Here is a 25649-nt window from a genome sequence, read left to right as displayed (position 1 = left end):
CACACACACACATACACAGACACACAAGCAATTTCATAGCGCCTGCAGTCCTGTCAGTTGCAGTTCTTGTCCATATCTGCCTGTGGAGCGGTTTGATGTTTACGTGGGAGCAGCTGCAGTCCACAGAAACTACTACTCCCTACTGTAAAGAAAAGCATGTTGCACATTGCTAAACTCGACCTGAGCGCCAGCTAAAGAATCCTGGAAGAACTTTTTGTTAAGCGATAAAAAGAAGAGTGAGCCGTCTTGGATTCTTTCTTTGAAGACTGATAAGCAAATGTTCCCAGGTTCAGCTTGCAGTGTAAAAACAAACCACAAGCAGCTCTATGAATAACTAAACACAAATCTATTTAACTCCTGCCTGGTAGTGTCAGTTTCTTTAATTGCAGTATCTATGGTCACATTATAAATCAAAGCGATGTGCCTTTGCCAGCAGAGTGGTCAGTTGCTGTTTTGTTTTTGTTTTTTAAATCCAGAGTGATAAAGGAGGCTCTGGGGAGAAAGGGCTGGCAAATACCATTTTAGGAAGCTGAGGCCAGGATACCTCCAGAGGCAGAGCAGATGGGACATTCTTCAGATATTAAACAGAAAATGCCAGCATCTGGATGTGGCCCATCTGCACGCTTCTGTTTGAGCTGAATCTCAGGTTTCGACCTGAATTATCCAAATGATTGTGAGACTGTCCTGCAGCCATGGAAACATTCCTTGAGAAGGCGCTGGCCCTTTGCAGCTGCTTTACACCTGCGTTTCAGGGTCAAAGCAGGGAAAAGCCCTTCATGCATTGTGGTCGCATCTTGTAGATTCAAAGCACTGCACCATCATCAGAGGATGTCAGGTGGTTAACAAGCTGCTTTTGGTGCAAACAAGTTAAGACGACATGTTCTCGTGCAAATGTGGCTCAAATCAGTTTCTTAGCAGCAAGAAAAAAAAAAAAACACATAAGAGAACTCTCCAAAGAGGCACATGTGGAAACCTGCCTAACACATGCCAGGATGACACACTCACAGTAAACAGAAACTTTACATTTGTCATACACAGAACATGTATGTAATGCTCCCACTCTCTGCACCAGCACCAGTAATCTATCACAGCAGAGCAGACAAAACTCCCAGGCAAACAGTGTGTGTAGTACAGCTGATAATAAAATAGAAAATAAGCCACTGAGTGAGAGAGTGTGTGTGTGTGTGTGTGTGTGTGTGTGTGTGTGTGTGTGTGTGTGTGTGTGAGAGAGAGAGAGAGTGAGTGTTGTTTTGACGTTCACACCACCTCTGCCGCCCTCATGTCCAAACCTACGTCTCCCAGCAGCTACAGAACTGAAACTGATAGAACAGACTCTTCCTGCTGTTAAAGACTAAAAACACAAAGGCAGGATGTTGTTTGAGCTCTTTGTGATGAAGATTTGATTGTTTGTGTCTGCAGAATGTTGTCTGTTCTTTGTCTTGCTGTTCTAAATGACGTCTTTCAGTTAATCTCTTTCGTATCACATTCGTAGGTGTTTAGCTTCATTTCACTAGAATGTGTTGCTCACTTAAATGTACAAATGCATACAGCCAGGAAGATACTGATGGGCTTTCTGGATCAATTTTTATTTCTAGTTTTTGTCCAGGTTTGAATGACTTTCTGGAGCTCTCAACAGGCTTGGCTATTCTGCTTCTTCTCATTCTGTGTTTGCAGCTGGTGGCCTTCAGGGCTGCCTCTCAGGCCGTTTCACAGCTCAGTGCCATGACTCCCGATTTAATGGGCCACAGAGCAAAAATGACTCTACTTCTGTGTTTCTTCAAAGACAGTCTGGTTTCATAACAAGTCAGTAATTCATGTAATTGGTTCTATGTATTCAAATAATAGTTCAGTCTAAACCACAGCCTCATTTCACCATCTTTAACTAAGCAGCCCTGAGGCCAGACAGTGAGACATTTGTCATCTGTCCACTAAAAAGTTTTTTTTTTTTCCAACCCCTCAAACTTTAAAGGACAAAACATCTTTGTGTGTTCAGTGAAGGTGCCATGTTTAACACTTCCCCTGACCTTGGGACCACACACTTTCCATTTAAGAAAGAAAACAGTTCACTTGAGTAGCTGTTGAGCTTCATTTTGAAAAGAATTTAAACTGTACAAGTGCAGACAACATGAGTTTGTAACATGAAACCCACAAACAAGATCCATGGGTGTTGAATAAATCACCACAAAAAGTACCATCCTCTCACCGTACAGCTGCTGCACTGCGATGATGTCGTCCCAGCTCAGCACCAGGCTGCGTCCGAGCTTCCTGTAGTACGGCGACATCAGAGCGTTACGGACCGGGGAGTGCTCCAGTCCCAGAGTGTGTCCAATCTCGTGGGCGGTCACCATGAACAGGTTGTGTCCTTTGTGTCCGTTGAGTGTCCACCTCTCCGCCATGTCGAAGTGAGCTTCGCCCCGGCGAGGCAGGAAGGCGTGAGCCAGAGTTCCTCCTGAGGGTCAGAGCAGAGGAAGTAAGAGGAAACATGTCACATAATATCAGAGTAACTTTTATATTTCAGCAGTCACATCTGATGATGACAAATGAAAGTCAAATGATGTCTCGATTCAGACTCCTGTGTTGTACAGTTACACCCTGTTTTATTGGTTTTCATTGTTTAGTTTAGTAACTGGGTAACACTTTATTGTACAGGCCTGTAATTTCCGACTAGTGTCTAGAAGTGGCTTTAAAATTACCTATGTAATTTGGTATTAATTAGAGGGAAAGTAGAAACAGTATTTAACTGATACACTTCCCTTTAATTAATTCCAAATCAGCATGACTGATATATACAGTACATCTTTTACACATTCACATACATCATTCACAGTAATCAGGGATTAAGATCTCTTTTGTAAGAGAGACCTGAGAACAAATAGCATACACAAGATCACAATACACACAACAACCATGCATGCCCACGAGCACACACGCACGCACACACACACACACACTCTCTCTCTCTCTCTAACGAACCCATCCTGCGATCAGATATCTGATGTGCATGTTATCTCATTAAGTTGGAAAGCCAGGGCTCAGATATGATTGGATAGATAGATCTGTGACGACGAGAGTCAGTGTGTGTCTGACCCTGACCTGGTCCATCAAATGCATTGCTGGCCCCGTCATTGTGGTCTCCCTCGTAAAAGGCCAGCCGGATGTCTGCGGGTCCTTCAGGGGCCTCCTGAAAGACCAGGCCCGACACATTGCTCCACAGCTGGAAAGCTGCACGCACTGCCAGCCGCACAGAACCCAGAGACAGATGGCGAGGCCAGTTCACTATCTGGTAGGTCAGGTGACGTTTGTACCACTTCTCAGCTGGAGATCACCCACAGAGAGAGAAGGGAAAGAGGAACAGAGATATGAGACGTGCAGGTATGTATTCATCACAAACTTACAGCCAGTGCAACTGCAGATAAGCTCAATTCACCAGATAACCAAAACAAAAACCCTGGCAGTGTTCCTGTGAGCAAGAATAGTTCAACTTCTCCTCTGCAAAACACAGTCTATAATATCAAAAAACAACACAAATTGTTATTTCACATTGTTATTAAATATTTCCATGGTATGTGGCATTTCTTCTCTGTCAGAGATATGGACATTGGACAAAAATTATAAATAGGTATAAATTAACAAATCCATGGAAGAAGAATGGAAGAGAAACTGAAACATTCATGACCACCACTTCTACATTTTCCTCTCATTGATATTTTCATTTTGAACTGCACAATGTAGTTTTACATTTAAGGGAATGATTATATTTTTCTGTGTAGTGCTGCTCCACCATATCAAGAGCAGTTAATGTTGGTCAGCACTGGATAACTTTGAAAAGCAGAACTGTAGGCAGGAGTCTATGCAATAAAAATGAGGTGTTTATTATTAACAAACATTTTAACAAAACACAAACCACTGACTGGCCTTTTACCTTCCAGCCTCATCTAACGGGAACCTACCATCTGCTCACGTCACCCAGGGGTGGGCTAGACTGATACAAAGGTCCCAAACAACACAGAATAATGAACTAAACATGAATCATGGCAGTAAAAAAATATATCTGTGGTAAGTAAATCAACTTTAATATAATGTCATTGACTTGAGAACTCTTTTACCTTCCTCCTGCATCTCAGTGCTGCTCAGTCACTCACTGATCTAACGAGCGGATGACGCTCACCTGGTTTCACTGTCACTGATCACAGAGCAGACGCACACGAATAAAACTCAGGGCTGCAAATCTTCCAAAAGACAAAATGCTCACTCCTCCAAACACTGAGCTGAAGATAATATGAGCCATGGCAGAGGTGCAGAAGCACAAAGAGGGAATTTTTTTGCAATTTTTTATTCTGTTGATTGAATAACCTTTATCAATGAAGTTAAACACCGGCCTGAAATAAATGACTTAAAACCAGCCCATCAAAGACAGGTAAGCAAGCAGGATTTTAACATTCCAGTTACTGGGAACACATCTGTCACACACTACCCAGTTTTGGGGTCTTTTTTTGTTTTAATGCCACACTTAACTGAATATCTTTGGTCAAAAGAAACAATTTTAAGTTGTAGTCTAGACTCTGGAAAGTAGTGCATTTTTTTGCCACCCTACAAATAAACTAATAAATAATAATCTGGAAACTAACTGACCAAAAATCTGAATTTATTTTCATTCAACTAATCTGGCCGTTTTCTTTCTTTATGAGGTTATGCCTTTTTGAATGGATGCTTGGTATTTATATTGGCTTTGTTTAGTTAACTTTTACAGTGTTATCATCATTTGTACAACACTGGTCACTCTATTTGCAAAACAGTTCTCCAAACAGTTGTAACTGTTATATCCACTGGAGTAGCTAAATGCGTTTAAATCTTGTGTTATAAATTCAGATGCCTGACATCCCATGTTCACCCGTGATGTTTTGATGTAGGGCCTCATCACATCCAACAGGCTGAGCCAAAATGATAGGATGTTAACCATGTTAGCACACAGCTGGGTAAACTAACAAGCACTCTGAGTACATGCTTGTCTAAACAGTTTACTTCAACACGCGTGTGTGGTTTCTCAGCTTAGACATAATTACATGTGTCTCAAACTTCAGAATCTCACATTTGTTCAGGGATAAGGTGGGGGGGTTTAGATTCAGCCATTCAACCTCATTATATATACAAAGGTTTACGCAATGTAGCAATCTGTAAACAAAGCAAACACACACAAGCTGTAAACCATGCAGCACACCTCCACAACAAGCAGACAGAGAGGCTGCCTCGCAGGAAACAATCATTAGATAATGTGGACCTTTAAGGAGAGGCAGCTGGACACTCACTCAAGTCCAGTGGGTGAGTGGACAGAGCTGGTTGTAAGAGCTGATAAAAACATGTTCAGACTGTGTTTAGAGTAAACCCATCTGAGAATCGTCCCTGCAAAACATCCAACATTTCTTAATTCAAGATTGCTCTGTCCAATGTGTTGGAAAAAAGTTTTCCCATATGGCAAGAGAGTGCTAAAGAGATGATGAAAATATTTAGAGTAGATGTTGACGGGCAAGATCCTGAATATACTTCTAGTGCTTTACCTTAATACCACAATATAAACAATATGCGAAACACTGGAAGAATGGAATATATATAGTGTGTGTGCCTATATGTGAAACATTATATAAAACCATTTCTTGTAGTATTGTGCTGCCAATGTCAGCCAACTCATTTTACTTGAAAATATCAAGTAAGAGAAAATATCAAATAACATGAGACAGGAAAGTCATGAAAGAAAAAAAACGACCGGTCAGTTTAAGAAGGTGAGATACAGAATGAGTGCTACAATGAAAATTCAATGGAAGTAGTATTGATGCAGTCACACTTGTGATGACTTGCCACAAGGACTTTATGGATTCACACATAGCTTCACTTTTGAGGCGTAACTAGAAAGCAGTGACATAAATCACGCACACTTACAGTTGTCAAAATATTTAAAAATGCAGTCGATGTATGTGTGTCCCAACGTGGAGGCCAAATGTGAGTGGGAGGTCTGCACACATGCCTGCGTTACACACCCCTGCTCAGTCCCACAGCCCCCGTACGGACTGCACTTGTGGACTGCGTTTGTGTTTCAAATTTGAGCAATTTTGATGCCGGTTAAAAAAAATACGAAGCAAAGAGCCGTGTGAAAGATGAGAGCGATAAACAAGAGGTACGCACTACATACTGCGAATTACCAAGAGACCTCAATACACCCTGGAGACAGGAAAATATCTGAGTATCTGGAGCCATTAAGACATGGGTTTGGGAGTGACATGAGTGTGTTTCTTTGTGAGTAAACACACAAACAGAATTTGTGCTTCAGCAGCCGTTATATAATTTGATCCATAGCATTTTTGTTGCAAAGTTTGCAGGGTTATTAGGAGTGGAAGCACCTGGGGCCTCAAACACTTTAACTGTATTTGAGGGAATAACAGTCGTCCTATTGATTTACATTCACTCAAGAAAGGTACACAAAAGTAACAATCACAACCTGCATTTTCCAGTAAAAGTCTGAGTTTTAAACATGATTTACCACTTGAGCAGGTTCTCAGTATGTCAAAACACTGAAGTCAGTGCGGCACTTGAACACGGTCCTGCGCTTTTTCCAACCCAGCTCCATTTTTCATTCCCAGATGAACTATACTATAATACTTAAGCCTGTTGCCACATGATGTGTGTAAATCTGAATTCTCAGCAGAGCTAAGGCGCCTTCTCTCCATGCCAGACCGCCGCAGAGTAAGAGGTCCCAGAGGACGGTCGGGGAAGCCAGGAAGTCCGATACACAAGACATTCCACGACTTCCCTTATGGAAGCAATTAACATGATGCCCTCTATAGCAGCAGTGTAGGAGGGTGGGTTATCACAGACATTAGGAAGTGACTGAGATCATCTGATAGCTTAAGTTATTGTTTGTGGAGGTGCAGGGAGATTTTGTTTGTTGCTGGTGTCGAGGAGGCTGTTTGTCACACACACACACACACACACACACACACACACACACACACACAAAGATGGCTCTGTCTGCAAAGTCTACTTTGACTGATGTCTCTGTGTGACAGATTTAAAGTTTCATTCACAAAGAGGAAAGTAAGGACAGAAATACCGGCAGATAGGTGATGTGTCACTGATACAGCAGATATGTCATTACTGACTAATTGATTCATTGATTAATTAGTTGGCCTAAATAATGTAAGAAAATCATGAACAAGGTTACCAGTCCGCTAGCAGAGCTGTGACGGTGTATTGTACTCTACTGCACTTCAACCTGATGATGAGATGAAAAACTACAGGATCACCAAAGTTACAATTCATCGTGAGGGAATCCTAAAGGGCTGAACTGAATTTCATGGCAATCCATCCAATATTTGTCGAGACATTTCAGTCTGGACTGAAGTGGTGGAGAGACTCACAGACCAACATTGTGATCCCTGGAGCCAAGCAGTTAGTTGTGGCTAAAAATGACCATCAGGGCTCAAGTTAAAATCATCACATGGCTCTTTTTGTCTGGCCAACAGTCTAACACTCGAAGACATTTAATCTAAAATTATATGAAACAGTGAAAGGCACCATGTTGTGACATTTTTAGAAACTGGAACTAAGGATTTTAGGCATTTCTAAGTTTCTGTTGGTCATCTAATCGACTAATTGTTCAAAGCCACTGAACTCCGTTATATGCACATGCTGCTGAAAAAGGGTAAATTATACTAAATGGTACAGTATGTTGCAAAATGGCAACAAAGTGGTGAACAGTTTAAATGGCAGGGTGTAGATCCGTAAGGGCACACCTCTAAAAAACACACACACACACACACCTACCTATCGCACTTATAACACTTATCTTGGACAGGGGCGGTGGAATGTCAGCTCTGCAAATATCAGTTGCAATGAACGTCAGATTCTACCACAACTCAAGGTCTGTTTATAGTTTACAGGAGGCTCAGAGGCAGCCATGCTAACACTAAACAAAATCACATCGCACCACAGCTGTGAGTGAATAAACAGGCAACGCGCCTGACTCATCTGCATGTTGCTGCAGCTTCATTTAGCAGCCGGTGTCAGCCGTCAAGGTCAAACAGCTCAAACAGTGAAGCATTAAGTTGAAGCCGTGGATGGTTCGGCTTGGTACATGCATCCTCACCCGCTAGAGAAAAGTGGTAAACAATACAGGCGGTCGGACCGATAACCTTAAGTATCTTCAAGTACCTTCCAATGATGCATTCACATATTAACAGCTCCCTCCTACATAATAGCACATTAGCTGCTTTTTTTGGTCTGGACCGAAGTGCTGAACCGACTGACCAACACTGCCATCCAGAACATGGCTAAAAATAACTGAGGCTTTCAAATCAGTTGTTACTGCGCCCGGTGTGCTGAGTATTTAATAGTTAACCAGAAAAAATGCAGGTTTTATTGGCATTTTACCAAGGTTGACTCTCTTCGACTAAATGTCTGATACAAACATGAAACTTTTCCAGCGATCATTCTTCTAGCCACAGGCAGAAACATATCTGCTGCTTCAGGAGGACAATGCAGCGTGATGTTCAAAGTGGTGGTTACACAGCAGTACAGGACTGCTACTGACAATTATGTTATTACACTGCTCAACTACATCAGTGGATATCTGAAGCCAGCTCTGTGAGAGGTTTGACCAGAGGGTGTAAAAGTATCCGCCATTAACGCCACTCTGAAATAATACTGCTGCCTGTTACGTGAGTCATGTCTGGGACTAAAATAATGACAGAGTTGTTTTCTTACACCAGATCAGGCTGTAATCCTGCCAAGCAGTCAGTCACCCAGCAAGATATCCACTCATTCAGCCAGTAGAGATATCTGGCCATTGAGATAGTCAGCCGGCTTGGCAAACAGCGTAATCCAGTCAGTCAGTTATGGATGTGTTTACCAGAAGGAGCATGTCAGGTACTGACATGAAGAGGCAGCAGCAAACATCAGCCACCGCTGCATTCCCTGAACATTAGCCAACCTCGTCAGTGACAGGAAGGAATGTAGAGGCTTCACACACACCATGAGGCTGGAGGCACAAGCAGAGAAATGACAGCAGCAGAGAAAAGACAGCAGGGACTAAAGACACAAAAACATAGGGCATAACAGGCATTTACACATAGTGCTATTAGTCTCCTTATAAAACCACAGTAGGAAGCAAATGGATTCAGATCTACAGCAAAAACTAGTCACTTTTTTACCTGCACTGTGGTCTCACTTTTCACAGGGTTTCATTGAAATCTGTTGAGTGGTTTTTAGCCACACTATAGCAGCATGGTGGCTCTAAGGGTGACAGTGTTGGTCGGTCCACCACTTTGGTCCACTGTGTGTAAGTACAGAGTCTTGGAGGAGGTAATAATCCAATGGAAGTATACTTGAAAACACACACACATATTCGTGCTAATCAAAGCAAGACTGGGGCCACATGGATTTATCAACCCCATCTGAAAACCCTGGCAGAAAAGTTCATTATGGTTATGAGATTTTGCCCATTCAACATCTCCCATACAAGGTCAGAAATTACACCTCACCTAATTCTCAGAGATTTTCTGTAAAGCACCCTAAACTGGGAGGGCAGGACCTTGTGCTCAATTACTTCATGTAGTCTGCAAGAAATTTGGAGTGCTCAGCTGCACTCTTAACCACCGCTAAACACTTTAAATCCTGCAGTTCAAATTGCAGCAATCTCCTCACCAGTGAATGCTTTTATTACTGTGCTCATTAGATTAGAAAATGAGGATAATCTCCAATAAGAGACCCTGTGATTTTCTAAAGAAATTTTTAGGGAACAATCAAACTACACAATCAAAGTGACAGCACTGGTCAAAACATAAAACATCTGTAGTATTTGCGAGGACAGAATTTGAAATTAAAACTTTATAGAGGAAATTGCTCAAAGAGAAACTGGAAACTGGAGTTGCGGGATATACTACCGTTGTTCGGGGAAACCCTGACATCTTCCAAATCATTTTACAAACACTATCCAGTGGGTTCAATGGGATCCTCAAACATACTCAACCCACAGAAGAGCAGGTAACTCCTCAACCAAAAAATGTTTCTGTGCAAACTTGAGGTTAAAATAACCCAGTAAAGATGACGTGAAAGATACAGGGACTTGTGTAATTGCAACTAAAAGCAGGAATCCTCCAGGCTGACGTGTGCAACATCAGACACCACCGTTAATTACACCCCTGACTCTGTTTGGTGCTTCAGTTTAGGAAGGTGGACACTCCCAGCGAATTGTTGTCTCTTTATGACTCTCCACAACAGGACACACAAAAACTCCACTCACAAGGTAACGAATCATATCAGTTTCTCTCTTATACTCTCATGCACAAACTCAAAAACACATATTAACATTGTGTCTCATGAAAGTACACATAACGCACAGTACCTTGTGCAGCAGAGCGCTTCCTGCGGCTCTGAGGTCGCCCTGCAGCAGCCCTTTTTCCAGTAAAGATGGCGTTCACTCTCTGAGCCCAGATCTGCTGGCTGCCCTCATCCGACACCCCACAGCGGGGCTCCGCCATCTGCCTCAGGGTGGCGTCGTCAAGTTCACCTGTGACAGGAAGCCGGGACAACCACTGGAACTCGCTGCAGAGAGAGGAAACATTTGCATGACGCTCTTCCTGAACAGGCATTTGGCTTTTCAATCATGCCAACAGTATGTGAATGAACAGGAATTTAAAACTAACTCCACACACCCAGCCTGAGAGTCTTGATTTAACAATGTGAAGTCTATTTACAGTATATTGATGTTTGCAACAACTTAAAGCGACGTTATACCTGACTGATAGTGGATCTAGGATTCAGACGAGTTTAGAGAGGTTTAATACTATGCTGCTGAATAAAGATATTACTGTAATTTCTTAAATGTAATGTGGTGTCATGAACCCATGTTGGGATGGAAGGCGGTACTTGTTTTCAAAACAAGGAGGAGGAATAAGAAGAATAGCTCAGGAGGTTCACAATGTCAAGTATATACAACCATTTATCATTTTCATTTATGAGATTATAATCTTAAAACATGTTGAATGTAATCACAAGTAAAGTGGCAAGGCTTGATTATAGCTGGCATAGTGCACCTAACTGCAGCCTCTGCCTCCTGACCTTCATCTACTGTAATTATTTACCAAAGACAATGTGCATCAGTTGACATCTGGGTGATCTAAATGTGTCACATCTGGCTAAATGACTACATACCGGAGATGACCATTTTGACACTGTATATGACTGTCAGCCACACAGTTTACTGACCCATCACTCAGTCGAAGTTTTCAGCAAGAGCAAAGCTTTTCAATCAATTCCCATTACAGTACAGTCAGTGTACAGGCCAGAGGGCGAGGTTCTTTAAATTCCTGCATGGTTCAGAAAGGGTTCATGAGAGGTTTCCCAGTGCAGAGGTGAGGGTGTGTTTTACTGCCCTGCACTGACGTTCAGCCCCCGGAGGCTTGTCCCACACTGAGATCACCCTTCCCCCTAATGATCAACCAGCTAACTCTGATCGGCAAAGTGCAGAGATGTAATTACACCATATCACATTTTTATGACCTTTGACTGCCCACTGTGATTTCCACATTCACTGGTGAAGAAAATGTTTTACAAGATGAAGAAGAGCCGGATCACCTACCGGATGGCTGACTGCACCTCCACCGTATTGTGGATGTGGTTGTCCTGATGGAGGTAGCCGTACTTTTCCAGAAAAACCTGCCATTGTAATCATACTTGTTAATAGTGCTCAAATGAAACACATAAATCCACCAGAAAAATCCAGCACAAAACTTGTTTGCATCATTGCTTCCAAATGCCCCTCTGTAAAAATCTGCTTAGATATTAAAGTTCGTAAAATCATGTTTTGGATAAAGATCTGTCGACTTTACAGACCAGAAATCTCACAGGAACACAATGCTTCTCATAAAGACACACAGTGGTAAATCCCGAGAGAGGCATAACTCTCTAAAAAAAAGACAAATGATAAAAGTGTAAAGATAATTTTCCATTTTTACTGAATCTGCTGTAGGCTGCCAAGACAGGATGCATACATCTGGACCACCCATAAGAGAAAGAAACCCTTGGGGTGTCCCTGAAAATTCATAGTTATTATTTCACAAGAATTTCATGTAAACATGCAAGTCGAGAATAGTTCTGAAGTTTATCACATATATAAAAAACTGTTTAAAAAAGTGAACCAACAGGGTACCCGACAACAGATGTTGTAGCATTGTGGTTTGAGATTAGTTATGTTGATAGTTTAATATTACGATCTTTCAATCATAGCCCTTCATATGTATATAGCAGGTTTCATGTTCAGACAACAGCAGCCGCAACTATGATTACAGATGTGGTGAAGCCGGGGTGGAAATTAAAATTGAAGAGATGACAGCTGTGCTTGGGCAAACAAGAATGTGCAACAGAAAATGTCCCTTTGTCCCATTACAGACACTGAAATAGGCCAGAGGGCTCTGCTTCATAAGAACAAGAGAGAAGTTGTGGAAGACACATGTAATAGCCTGATGCCATATGGTCTTACAGCTTTGATGATGAGGAAAATGTGCAGCCTATGGAAGGCCAGTGAAGACAGCTGTCAGATTTAACTAGTGCAGTCCAAACGACACTGAGGCGATTAAACTGTAAAATCCTGAAACACCCTGAAACACAAATAGTTGTATTTTCTTTTAAAAGTGGGCTTGGTCTATTGTATGTCACTATATGCAGCTATAATGCTGACATGGTGTGAATATGTCAGTCACAGCAACTGTAAGTGTAGACGATAACCTAAACATACACTTCTCAAGACAGGATCTACTTTTCCTTAAGCTTAGAAATATATTTCTTCCGACAGATTCTTTAAAGTTTTTCGCAATCTTTAGGAAAATCTTTTAATATCTGTACAGTAGCCATTTCTATTTTAAATAGCCTTGTTTTCATTTTGAAGGAACGTAACCACATTATTTAGAGACCCACACCCACCTTATTTTCATGTATAGAAATAAAAAAAAAAAATCAAAAACCAACCAGTGTTTTCATCTAAACATTTTTTCATTGGATGAAGACGTCAAAATATGAAAAATGCCAACGCTTTTTTTTAAAACAGAAAATAAATGTTTCAATTATCTTTTATGGGCTGTGCATGTAAAAGTATATACTCCTTTAGTTTGTCAGAAGTCATATACAGTATGTTATCTCACATGGTGAACAGGCTCATGTTTGTGGTTAATTAGACCCCAGACGAGTCTAAAACTCTTATCACAGAAATCCCAACAGGCTAACTGGGGGTTTAGGGGTGGCACTGCATAAAAATAATGTCATCAGCAGTTATAGAGCAAGTATATAAAAGTCCATTAACTATATACGTTTTATAGGCGAGGTCCCAGTCAGTTCAAAGTTGTAGTTAAGTTTTTCTGTAAAATAAGGTACTTTAAACTTTAACCATGTGACAGTGGCACACTGTAGGTTAACAGGAATACCTCGGGATCTGGGATCAGCGGTGATCCTCCGGCAGTCTGAGCGGTGAAGAGGGCGCACACAGTCAGGATCCAGGCTGCCCTCATCTCCCGTCCAGCTCCGCAGGGGTGGTCCGGAGGTCGGCGGCTCATTGCGGGACAACCACGCGATCAGCACACAGCTACATGCACAGTGCATTTCCATTCAGCTCCTAATATTTTTTCCATTGTTGATTTTCCTCCGCTGTCAGTGAGAGAGAGCATGCTGCAGCTCGCCCAACATCTCCATCCCTGCGAAGACTGACAGGACCTAGTCAACCACCCGGAGTGTTACCGGGGGGAGGGAGGGCCAGCACCGCCCCCTCTGTCCGCCCGCAGCTGAGGGCAAGATACCAGCAGAGCAAAGCAGGATTTCCCTACTGCACATAACGGGTGGATTCAAAATGCATTTCCCATCTTTACTGTTGTAAATGATGGAGTATAAACTCACACAAGGCAGGGAAAAAAGATCACAGTTTTTAATATCATTTTGGAAAAAAAACCCAAGTAAAACATTTTATTCGTTCATACAAAACAATGGTATGAAGTCTACCTCACAAAACATCCGCAACTAGAATCTGGGAGAAAATTAAAAAGGATGTACAAAGAAATAGAAAAAAAAAAAAAAAAAAAAAAAAAAAAAAAAAAAAACAAAAACAAAAAAAAACATTTGACCACATGCCAACAGTTCCAATCAGCCCGAAGTCCCTTCACATTAGCTCAACACATGCTTCCCTCACTCACAGATGAACAGTAATAGTTGGGATGCACCGGCTACAAAAAGGTACACAAATCAGAATATCTGATCTATCCCCTTTCCCGATCCTTTTTCGCAGTTTTCCCAAACTAAACCCTCCCTCCACAGCAAACTCAAGGGCTGGAATGGCTTCCATCTGTTCAACGCTTAGTATGGCCGGTCTCTTCTGTCGTCTCTGCGGTCACCTCTGTGGGGAAAAGACAAAGACATCTGTTACTGGCTGCGGTTCTTTTTTTTTTTGTAAGACCAACATTAACTTTTGTCATTGAATTAACATTTATGGTGAGAATGAAATACGGTGTCAGATTCTCCTTCACCCACATGTTCCCCTCATAAATCTGTAAATGGATAACATCATTTGCTTTCAGTAAAGCAAACCGTCCTTCCTTTAACAACCCGTTTGCTAACATAGCATTTCCTCTTCAGTGAGTAGCAATAAATCAAAATGTGAAAATACCATGTTTTTTGCTGTGATATTTAAATTTGGTACTGACAATCATGTTATTTCATTGGTGCCTACCACTAAAATTCTGGTATTGTGACATCCATTGAATTTACACTAAAAACAAACTGATTTGAGTATACTGATGATGCATGTGCCTCCACAAAGCAATGCTAGAGGGCAACAGAGCAGCTTCTCACAGTTAAAACAAAACCTAAGTTACACCAGTAGAAGCTATATGGTCTACTCTATGGTTCACCTCTTTGTCTCATGATGGGTAAGTGTCATATTTAAGAGCTTCACAGCAGGGGCCCTACTACTGACAACGTTTGCCATGTTTGGTGATGTTGACTGAAACGCCATGAAACACGATCGAACAAGCGCCTGCAACATAACCCACCATCACAACAGTCAGTCTTCTAAGCTAAAAGTTGAACACTTCCCGACAATCGTATACAAAAACCTTTTAGGATTGACGTTACTGCCTACAGCAGGCAAGCACAAATGTTTAACTTCCGTAAATACAATTTAAGACATTTTTGCTTTAAGACCTTTCACAACTTGAAGATTCCCAGTGCGGGTATAAAAATGTTGAATTGAGATTGGTATATAGCACATGCTGTGTGCAGATAGTATGCAGTATGCATCTGTAACCCAAGTTACAGATCCAGGAATTTCTTTGCTAGCTACACCCTCTTCTGGTTATATAACCAAACTACATCAGCAGAGACCCACAGACCATACAGGTGTCCTCTCGCAGAATGTCCAGCTTAAATGTAACAAAAGTTTCACAAACCTTCCTCCCATCTTGTAGCCACCTCCAAATCCTCCCCCACCACCTCCTCCGTAGCTGCCACGGTCTCCCCCGCGGAAACCTCCACGACCTCTGAAGCCACCGCCTCTGTCACCACCATAGCCTCCTCTGCCTCCACGCTCTAGAAAACAGTCACAACAACTTAGGTCAGTAAAACGAGAGGAAGCCGTAACGGGGTAAAACACTGGACGGACATGCAGCCGATACTTTCTATATGCAATCAAAACATTTTGTCCTACTCAATTTTTTTTTTTTTTTAATAGCATCTTGTTCTGTTATTTTCAATTTAACATGTCTTCAGGAATGTGAACAGATAGTAAGCAGCTCATGAACTGTTTCTCATAAAGTTTAAGTACTCACCTCCACCTCCAAATCCTGCATCTCCTGGTTTGGGTGCACCACACTTGTTACACTCTTGCCGCCGTGCAAAATTCATGTTGCCACAAGAGCTGAGGAAAGATCAGACGGACACTTGACATACAATTTAACTTCAAAAATGGGGCCAAATGAGCTGTGCATTAACATTTTTTTTTTTTTTTTTAAAAACATGAAACCTTCTACAAACCTGTTGGGACATGGCCAGTCTCCTCCCTTAATGTCAAAGTTGGGCCCTCCACCACCACGACCTCTGAAACCTTTAAAACAAAAGGACAATTGATGAAAAACAGAGGAGCAACATCCAACACAAATTATTACACAACTTAAAAACTTTTCTCTGGTATTTGAACCCTGGGACATCTCGATCATTACGCACCTCCTCGCGCCCCTCTGCCGCCGCCGCCTCCTCTCTGTGTGAACTCAGCTCTGCGAGTAGCAAATGATACTTTGATGGGTTTGCCATTGAATTCCTTGCCTGAAATTAAAACATGATGTCAGTGAGAGTGATGTTAAATTATTGCTGAGGAATTTGAAATATATGCCAGTGCTCTTACCATCAAACCAGTCAATAGCTGCTTTGGCAGAGGGCGGGTCATCAAATGACACTGTCGCTTCTCCTTTAGGCCGCCCGGTGGCCTTGTCAGAGTAAATGTTGATCATTGGCTGGCCGGTCTTCTTGTTTACCTAAATGCACAAAAATACATTGAATTCTCAATGCATTTGTTTGCACTTACCATTTCTACACCTGCTTGGGGCTGGGCGCCAGGTAATCAGACAGGTTTAACGCTCAACTAAAACTTAGGTAACTGGTTCAAAGAATAAAGAACTGCTGTGTGACAAAGGCTTTGGCTCTTAAATAAAAACAGTGCTCTACAGTCCTGTGGATGTGTGAATTTAATTCAGTCTAGGGAAAGGAAATTAGTGCCAAAATGTAACTGGACTAACTCAATACCTTGATGATACCAATTTGCTTGAAGAAGTCGCCGACTTCCTGGACTGTGGCATCTTCTCCCAGCCCCTGTACAAAAATGGTGTTGTTGTCAGAGTTGTCCTGCTCTCCAGCTGTGGAAGAGATCAGAGGAGACGTCAGCCAAGATATCAGCACTGACTGTAGTGAATGATTATATATGGAGATCATTCAGGTGGGATATCATCATTCTGCTATCAGATTACAGTAAGTGGACAAATTTTTCGATTAGGACAGATTGATTAGTTCAAACCACCGTTCATTAAGCATGTACTACTAATCCAGTTTTACCTGGTTCATCCCTTGAGCCGTAGTCTCGAGAGCCTGTAAAACAGAGGAGAGGATGGAAGAGAACACTTGAGGAAGTAATCTTAAAAACTGTCCGTACTGTTTCACAGAAATAATTATTAACTTCATCCCTACCAATGCATAATGATACAAAGAAAATTAAACAAAGTCCATGTTTACAGCTCTCTGATGGGTGTTTTCATACCGTTGTACCACATACCAACACCTTGCAACAAGAACAAAACTGTTCTGTTTTCTTTTTTTGAGCTTACACCAGAAATGAAAACCACCAAAATGTCTCCAGTTTTAGAAAGATTTCCTTCTTCGTCCTGGGAACACCTCTGTCATTTACAATCAGCCCTCGTCTTCATGCAACAATACCATTATTTTACAACTCAGGCTCCATGTTCTTTACCATATCTGAAGTCATTTATGAGAAATCCTGCTAAGAATAATAGGTCGAGTCCCTTGGGATCTGGACATGAAAATGGTGGCATTCACTTTTTTTAAAATCCCCCTCCTTTTTTCTTTTTTTGCTAACTCAAGTTCTTTCCTCCCCCACCGACACAGTTCTGATGCTCGTCACTTACCACCGTAATTTTTGTAGCCACCACGGTCACCACCTCTGCAGAGGAAAAATTGGAGATATGATGGCTTTTCCTTTGTCCCAACTGAGAGCTCAAAGCTCCCCTACATCCCCATCAGTATGCACTCCTGCCAGGGTGTGCGACTATGGTGGAAATGTCTCACACGAGGAATGTGTTAGTCTTTGACATTAGAGATCAATTAACAGACGACTAGGAAGCGCTGACTTTACAATCAGGCAGACGAGTGAAGACAATCATCACATGTCACTGGATCACCATTTACAAAACAAATTTGGTACTTTTTCTATTTACGTGACCAGATTGGATACCAAGAGCTGAAAAAACAAGCTGAATGTGATTTTTCTTTAACATGAGAAGCCAAATTGGTGTGAAGGGGTGTAGCAACTGATAAGCAATCTTCCACTGAGTGCGTTTATGAGATCCTTTAACTGAGGTCCAAGTTTTAGTTCAATCACTCTGAACACCTGTAGTATGAAATGTAGATCCATGTTAACACAACACATATGTTCGCCATTGTCAAATATACAACACTTGAATGAAACCTGTTGAATGTGAAGCAGCTGAAGATGTGGCTCCAGGTCTAAGGGCATTGTGTCAGTGTCATTTCCATTGTTCAAAAACTATTATGTGGTCTTCAGAGCACAAGAACACACCAAAGTTGAGTTTCTGGCAGATATAAAGTTTGGCTGCTGGAGATTTAACTTTGACAAAAATATGGCAGCACAACAACAACAAGAAAAAAAAATTACCGCTCTGTGTAGATCAAGGTCAAATAAATTTTTTTTTTTTTTTTTTTTTTAATTAAAAAAAGAATAGCTGTTGTCTGCATTAAATGGTTTTCACTGGTCTAAGAATATATAAAAACTGTACAAAAAATATACAGTGACGAAACATCATTATACCAGTTGGCTTCACATTGTTGCCTAGTCACCCAGCATGTGGAGCTCTCAAATCATACCAAAGTTGGTCTCCAAAAAATGCAAAACACATTATCGATTCGTTCTCCTGAGAAACACAGGCAGATGGGTACTTTAGCTAGAATCTCTCTTCAAAACTGACATGTGCTAAAAAGGGTAAAAGGGCCCATTTTCAATGGTGGAGCACAAGTTTGTGTAAGACATCTAAATGATGTGCTGCAGCATTTTTGTCCTTACAGAATCATTGGTTTAGGTAAAGCTCTATTTTTATTGGCTGTTCAGTTGCAGAACGGAAAAGAACCAGTCCCAATGTCTCGGATAAGATGGCTGCACAACCGGGTCTCTGTTGCCTTTAGAGCTATTTGGTCGGACATGTGTTCAGTCTCCATTTACTTAAGACCTCAAAGACTGCAATCACCAATGGAACCTCTAACAACAACCTACAGTACATGCGAGTACCCATCATGTGATCGATTTAAAAGCAGCATATCTCTTACCTAAAAACTTGTGAGTGAATCAAGTTTGAATAAAGAAATTCTGACAAGGTTCAGGCAACTGGAGCAAAATGCAGAGGGGTGGTGAATATTATCTATGTGATCTGTGACAACCTTGGGGGGTAAAAATAAAAATAAAAACAACAAAAAAAAAAACATTACCAGGTTTTGGGGATGTGGAGCACAAAGCAGATGAGTTGTCAAAATCAATTATGTGGATGGTTTGTAGATGATGAGTAATGATGGGGTGAGTGACAACAAGTCATGTCTCATTTCAGTGTATAGAGGTACCTTGGGGGCAGTGGCACTGTGCAACTTACCCCATACCAGGAGGTCCACCTCTTCCGCCACGGTCGTATCCACCACGGTCATATCCACTACTGCGGTCATAACTGCCACGGTCATAGCCACCACGGCCTCGGCCTCTATAGCCACCTCCTTCTGAACGGTCTCCTTGGTCACGTCCAAACCTCCCACCCTGACCACCACCTTCACCTGGTGCAAAGACAGATTTATTATGCACACCACCTGACTGATTAGAAAGCATTTGTAGATACTTACGTAACCACAGATGTAGTTTCCATATTGAGATTAATCCAGGTATTCATACCTTCACTCCATCTTCCATAGCTGCCAGCTCCTTGCCCCTGGCTACCATATCCACCACCAGCAGCAGCAGCAGCACCAGGTGCAGCTCCAGCAGCACCCTGTCCCTGGCTGCCATAGGAGCTTTGCTGTCCAAAGCTGTCTCCTCCCTGCCCCTGGCCACCAAAGGAACCTTGCTGTCCATAAGAACCTTGTTGTCCAAAAGAAGATGAGGACTTGTCGGCATACCTTGAAGTGGTTTTAGAAAAATCATTACAGTTAGCACAACAGAGATGCTGAATATCTGAAAGCTTGAGGCAGGTATGACAAGTATGGCAACATTGGTCATTAGTCAAATTAAAATATATCACATAATTGATTTGCTGGTTTTCATGACTGCCTTTTCAGTCTTATGTAAAAAAAATTATGTATCTGAATTTAATAGATGTGTAACAGTATGCTGTATAGTTTGGTTTTGTATTGTTTGATGTTAACATTTTATTGTTAAAATTATGAGAAATAATTATTCTACCTCTTAATGTACTAAGCTATATTACAAGAAAGACTGTCAGTGAAAATCATGTCGCACAGATTTAACACTGTTTGATCCGCACTCTCACAATTCGCATCTTACCCAGATGAATCCTGTCCATAATTATCATAGCTCTGTTGCTGAGGCTGACCATAAGCATCTGTAAAAACAAAAGTCAAAAAGAAAGTTAAAAAATGGATAAACATCTGATTTCTTTCAAAACCTTACACTGTTTAATTCATTGTTTTATGGTCTATGGTGCAAGAAAACCAATCAATATTATCTTTCTAAAACAAAACACTGGAGAAAAGCATCTTGAATTCTTCTGTCACTTTTCTGTGGGGGGGTGTATTTTATTCAAAGCAAATATTCTAACCTTCAATATCTTCATGGTACAGGATAATATTGTAAACATGAATATCAAAGAATTCATCTAACAAATCAATCTGGTTTATACATGCATCATACCTTGCTGTCCATAGCCAGTGTAAGTCTGTCCCCCATAAGAGCCACTGCCATTTCCTTGTCCATAACCCTGTAGAGCAGAAAGGCCATTTAGACAGGTTATAATCAAAAAGAAAAGGATTTGAAATTATAATGCTTACAGTCAATAGGCTGTTATTTAGGAAATGGTCTTACCTGTCCACCCTGCTGACCGCCATATGATCCATAGCTACAAATAAATGATAAAAGTATTTAGCTTCCAGATATAAGTATGTTAAAAACTCTTGGGTGGTGGTTTGAAAGATTCGATAGTTTTCTGCTAAATTCTGCTATCAAAAAGTAATTGATTGTCATCAGACCACCCAATGGTACATAGCAAACAGGAACTGTTAACAGTGAATTTTGTGTGTTTAATTTATCAAAATGTAAACAAATAAAAGCTAAGAAATGGGGCTCAATTTGTAGTCCTCAGCCCTACTCACTGAATCCATCGAAAGATAACATTTTCACAGTTTGTATCTGCTCATTTAATATTTTAATTCAACTGATTTTGGCTATAATGGTCATAAGTTAATCATGTTTTGAATAAGCATGTGCACAACAGTAAAAAATAAAGATAGAGATGAGTCATGCGATTACCTTTGTGAACCACCGTAGCCCGAGTCTGAAAGAAATTAAGGTGTTTTTCATTAGTAGGGCATTAAGGACAAAACGTGTCTACTACATAGATGAAGGTGACTAAGCAGCTGACGAAACTGAATAGGCTGGAAGGCAGATGTATGAATGCAGTGGGACAGGCCCGTCACCACGCCAATGCTGTAAAAATGGCGGTCAATTCCGTCTCGGTTTGGGCTAAGTTTTGAAACGAGACCAACCACCCTTGCTTCATAAATGCTGTCCATCCTCCTCGACACAATCTGTATTTAAACACGGCGTTTAAACGTGAATACTGACAGCGTTTCCTGTAGCTACATTTGCTCAGGTAGCGCAAAAATGTTTCTCGTTCAGCAAGGGAAACAATAGCTTCGGTGTAAACAAAGAAGCATTTAGCAGACACCTACAGCAACGTTAGCCGCGACACGGCCCTGTTCTGTCTGCGATAATCACACGCACTTACCTGTTAACAATGGGCACAGTTTAAAAAAAAAAAAAAAAAAAAGCATGATCACAAGGATTTTGTTTGCTTACAAATAATAAACGTTTAGTAAAATACCCGATAAAGCCAACTTGGCTGCGCTAATGAAAGACGCTCCATGAAATAGACGAAGCCCGAGTCCTGGCCTCGCGGTTAGCGGCTAATTTAGCTCCAATGCTATTTGACCTACTTTTCATTATTCATACAAAAGATTTACAATGAGAAGACATGCTGACTTACCGGTGGCCATTCTGTGCCGTTATATGGAAACAATATATATATATATATAGTTTAAAAGTAATAGATGAATCCCGTTAGTTCTGAATAGCTGATAAAAACCCTGGCCGACATGTACGCAGCGGAGAACAGAGCTGAAGTCACTGCGGTACTTCCCTTATGCAACTTCTTCCTCTGCCTGTTTCAACACGCTGCGCTCATGCAAGGCTAACTTAAACTACCGCCACCTACTGTTTCACTGTGTTTATGGCGGAAGGTTGTTCGACATTAGAAACATATTTCATACTAGTTTTATTCACTGAACTTATTCAACAAATAAGATTTTTTTCCCTAGCAATGCCAAATATTCTCTAGATTCATGTGAGAACAGTTTAGTTTTTAATTATGAGAACTGAAGCTTGTTTGTGTGTTTCCATGGGTAAAAAAAATACACAATTCATTGGAAAAAGTTTATTAAAAAATATATACAGTGCGTTATTAATCACAAGCAGCACAATCATTTGTCATCAGCTCGGTAGAAAACAAATGACCTTTTAGGCAAATTAAAATCATGATTAACTGAACTAACATCAAACTGAACTCCAACATCAATTCTCCACCTAATTATTTTAGTTTCATCTTTTGTTCATTTCATTGCAAATTGTAGATTCTGTGTGTTAATTACTCATGAAGATCTAATCATGATATCAGTAAAAAGAAAAAAAAAAATCTCATTGTGTCAATGAACATGTCATTCAGTACAACAGTGTGGCTCACTGATATGTTTTAACAGTTTGTGGACAACAATGGAGCTCTATGGCACAGTTGAGTCAGATATATCAGGCTTTGATACAGACATAGCACTCGTTGGTAGGAACCATGATGACAAGAAAAATATAGACAATCACCATACTTGTATAATATAATATTTTAGCACTGACATGATGATGTTCCAGTGTTCTCTCTGATGTCATAGAAGAGTGATCTAGAACCACAGACACAGACATTCAGTTCCATAGCAGAACTTCAGCAGAAGTAAATCATTGGTGATTTCAAACACTCGTCCCAGTGAGTTTTTGTAAGACATTTTTAGAGAGCAATTCTAAGAGATCAAGAATGGAGAAACTGAGAGCACAGCACCTGTACAAAGACCTTTGTAGCATCTGTCAGGAGGAGATCAGGAAACTCTCTGTAGAGATGGAGGCTCTTCAGCTGAAGAACCATTAGATGAAACTGCACTAGAAAGCTCAAATTGCAGCTGAGAGTAAGGAAAAGGAGGTCATGAGCATGAAATTGGAAGAGATTCAGAGAACTGAAGCCATGACCCTGAAGAAGAGAGCAGAGAAGGGGGCCTGCTCTCCAGCCGTGGAGGAACTTCTTCAACAACTTGAAGGAGCAAAAAGGCAGCATTCAGCTGAAAAACTGATGCTTACCGCTGAGCTCATCGCAGCCAACCAGCAGCTGGAGAGAGAAAAGCACTCGAGGATGCAGGTAGAGGCAGACAAACTGGAGGCTGTGGAGATCGCAGACATTCTCTTAAAAACAATTGAAGACATGCAGAGGGCCTCTGAGGAGTGTTCAGCTGAGCTCAAATCAGAGAAAAGCAAACAGGATCAACTTCATCTTGAAATCCAGAAGCTCCAGAAAGAAAAAGACCTGAGGATCCAGGCAGAGGTTGAAACCCAGTTCATGCACATGAAGTTGGAGGAGCTTAATGAGCTTCAGAGAACTGAAGCCATGACCCTGGAAAAGAGAGCAAAGAAGGGGGCCTGCTCTCCAACAGTGGAGGAACTTCTTCAACAACATGAAGAAGGAAAAGGGCAGAATTCAGATGAAAAGCGGATGCTCACTCCAGCCAAAGAGCAGCTGAAGAATCTCAACCAGCAGCTGGAGAGAGAAAAGCACTTGAGGATGCAGGTAGAGGCAGACAAACTGGAGGCTGTGGAGATTGCAGACATTCTCTTCAAAACAATTGAAGACATGCAGAGGGCCTCTGAGGAGTGTTCAGCTGAACTCAAATCGGAGAAAAGCAAACAGGATCAACTTCATGTTCAAATCCTGCAGCTGCAGCAAACGTTCCAGCAAGAAAGAGACCTGACGATTCAGGCGGAGGCTGAAACTCTTATAGACTTCAGAAACATGGAAGTCTTCTATAGAGACTTCAACCGCCAGCTCCAGACAGAGAGAAAACTGAGGGCGGAGGTAGAGAGGAGCAGACTGGAGGCCGTTAAAATCAGCGAGGGTCTTTTCCAAACATTGGAGGAAGTCCGAATGGTCACAGAGAGGCTGTCTGCTGAAAGCCAGATGCTCGCTGACAAGCTGAAACAGGAGGGGAAGAAGCAGGAAGCACAAGTTCAAGACACCAAGGAGCTCACTCAGATGCTCAAAAGAGAAATGGCTCTGAGGAACCAATCAGAGAACTACGAACTGGAGACTTTTAAAGTTGTGGAGGCTCTCCAAAAGAAAATTAAACAACTAAGAAAGATGCACGCTGCCAAGACTTCTTGCTGGAACAGAAGAAGAGCTGCTCACTGAGAACCATCAGCCCTCTCTGTTTTAACTGTAACTTTATGTGGAAAATGCTTTTTAACATTTGTCAGTTTTACTTGTGTCAGGACTACTGATGCCAGTTAGCTATTGAGCTAACACCGGCACATTTATACTGATCTTGTGTTGATTTATCTGCACTCTCTCATATAAATAAACAAATAATCAATGAACGCACAGCTCAGCCTGCAGACTTTATTTATCCTGTGGGGAAATTAACAAACTACCCAGCAGTACACAACGTAATTAAAGTTAGCTCCACCTGCAACATAAAACAGCTGCAACATAAAAGTGATGAACACATTAATGCATCAATAATTATGATTCAGTCATATAATATACATTAATTTGAAACAGGCCATAATGAGTACATTTTTGTTACTTTAAGCATATTTTGATGCTAATTGGACTTTTGCGATAGGTACATTAGCTTTGTGGAAAGCTAAAGCAGTCGAGAGCTTAAATGTTAATTATCTTGAAACTGGAACAAAGTAAATATACTTCGTGTGTGAAAAGGTAATCCAGCATGGAAACAGCAGACAGAATCACTGAACGTAAAAAATGAATGGATAGAGCAGAAAAATGCCCCAAGATGAGGTAAAAGCGCAGGAGCTGCCATAAAGGAGTAGTTTCTTTTTCAGGAAACAAAACACTGCAATCATGTAATGGTAAAAAGATTGCAGTGCTATCTTCACAAATCCGTGAAACTGTCAGATTTGCTTGTGCTGTTTTGTTCAGGTATGTTACATAGACAGCTGCTGGTGAGGTTACTGTAAGTCACGCAATAGGAGAAGCTACTGATTCAATTAAAACATGAACACAGCGCAGCCGAGAGTGATTTTAAAATCTCATCGTCACTTCCTCATGAATATTGAGTGACGGAGCTGAAACCTCATATCTGGTGACAGATGACAAACAGATGGTTGAGATAATCTGCTAGAGTTAATAGATTGTAGACCGATGGTCTCAAACACTCAGAACTATTATTTATAATACTCTTACATCTGGATCTAGGTTTCACTAGTTTTAGTTTGTACAATGTAG

General features: G+C 41.2%; 2 protein-coding genes across 4 annotated transcripts in view; both read right to left on the bottom strand.

The window, feature by feature from the left end:
- Positions 1–13799, bottom strand: part of mmp28 (matrix metallopeptidase 28) — a 23125-nt gene extending 9326 nt beyond the window's left edge. For both annotated transcript variants that reach the window (XM_023406657.2, XM_023406658.2), the window contains exons 1-5: positions 13467–13799; positions 11630–11706; positions 10394–10593; positions 3094–3315; positions 2204–2449 (exon numbers count right to left, since the gene is read on the bottom strand). In XM_023406657.2, the coding sequence (XP_023262425.1) occupies positions 2204–2449; positions 3094–3315; positions 10394–10593; positions 11630–11706; positions 13467–13595 (874 nt within the window). In that variant the 5' untranslated portion in view covers positions 13596–13799. The remainder of the gene's footprint in view (positions 1–2203; positions 2450–3093; positions 3316–10393; positions 10594–11629; positions 11707–13466) is intronic.
- Positions 13800–13945: 146 nt separating this feature from the next.
- On the bottom strand, positions 13946–22237 carry taf15 (TAF15 RNA polymerase II, TATA box binding protein (TBP)-associated factor). Of its 2 annotated transcripts, XM_023406660.2 has the most exons (16): positions 22083–22237; positions 21347–21371; positions 20903–20936; positions 20732–20798; positions 20366–20423; positions 19757–19980; positions 19467–19641; positions 17718–17752; positions 17131–17163; positions 16825–16934; positions 16427–16556; positions 16249–16347; positions 16060–16129; positions 15855–15943; positions 15477–15615; positions 13946–14425 (listed from the first exon to the last, which is right to left on the bottom strand). In XM_023406660.2, exons 1-16 carry the CDS (start codon positions 22090–22092, stop codon positions 14386–14388), a joined length of 1338 nt encoding a protein of 445 aa, XP_023262428.1. In that variant the 5' UTR covers positions 22093–22237; the 3' UTR covers positions 13946–14385. The 2 variants fall into 2 exon arrangements, with proteins under 2 accessions (XP_023262428.1, XP_087030212.1); XM_087174086.1 differs by lacking the exons at positions 17718–17752; positions 21347–21371; positions 22083–22237 and having other exon boundaries at positions 20903–20933.
- Between the last annotated feature and the right edge of the window lie 3412 nt (positions 22238–25649).

This window comes from Seriola lalandi, unplaced genomic scaffold, assembly GCF_002814215.2.
Source record: "Seriola lalandi dorsalis isolate HSWRI2012SDOR001 ecotype SW California unplaced genomic scaffold, Sedor1 jcf7180002054313, whole genome shotgun sequence".
Lineage (NCBI taxonomy): Eukaryota > Metazoa > Chordata > Actinopteri > Carangiformes > Carangidae > Seriola > Seriola lalandi.
The sequence above is the reverse complement of the archived record's forward strand: the minus strand, read 5'-3'. Positions and strand labels throughout refer to the sequence as shown.

Bases quoted from the DNA above. Each gene is read 5' to 3' on its own strand.
- taf15 (XM_023406660.2), bottom strand. The intron at 16,557-16,824 runs GTATTGAGTTAG...TTGTGCATTTAG, and splicing joins AGCAAATTGGTATCATCAAG to GTAAACAAGAAGACCGGCCA. The intron at 16,130-16,248 runs GTGCGTAATGAT...TTTGTTTTAAAG, and splicing joins CGGCAGAGGGGCGCGAGGAG to GTTTCAGAGGTCGTGGTGGT.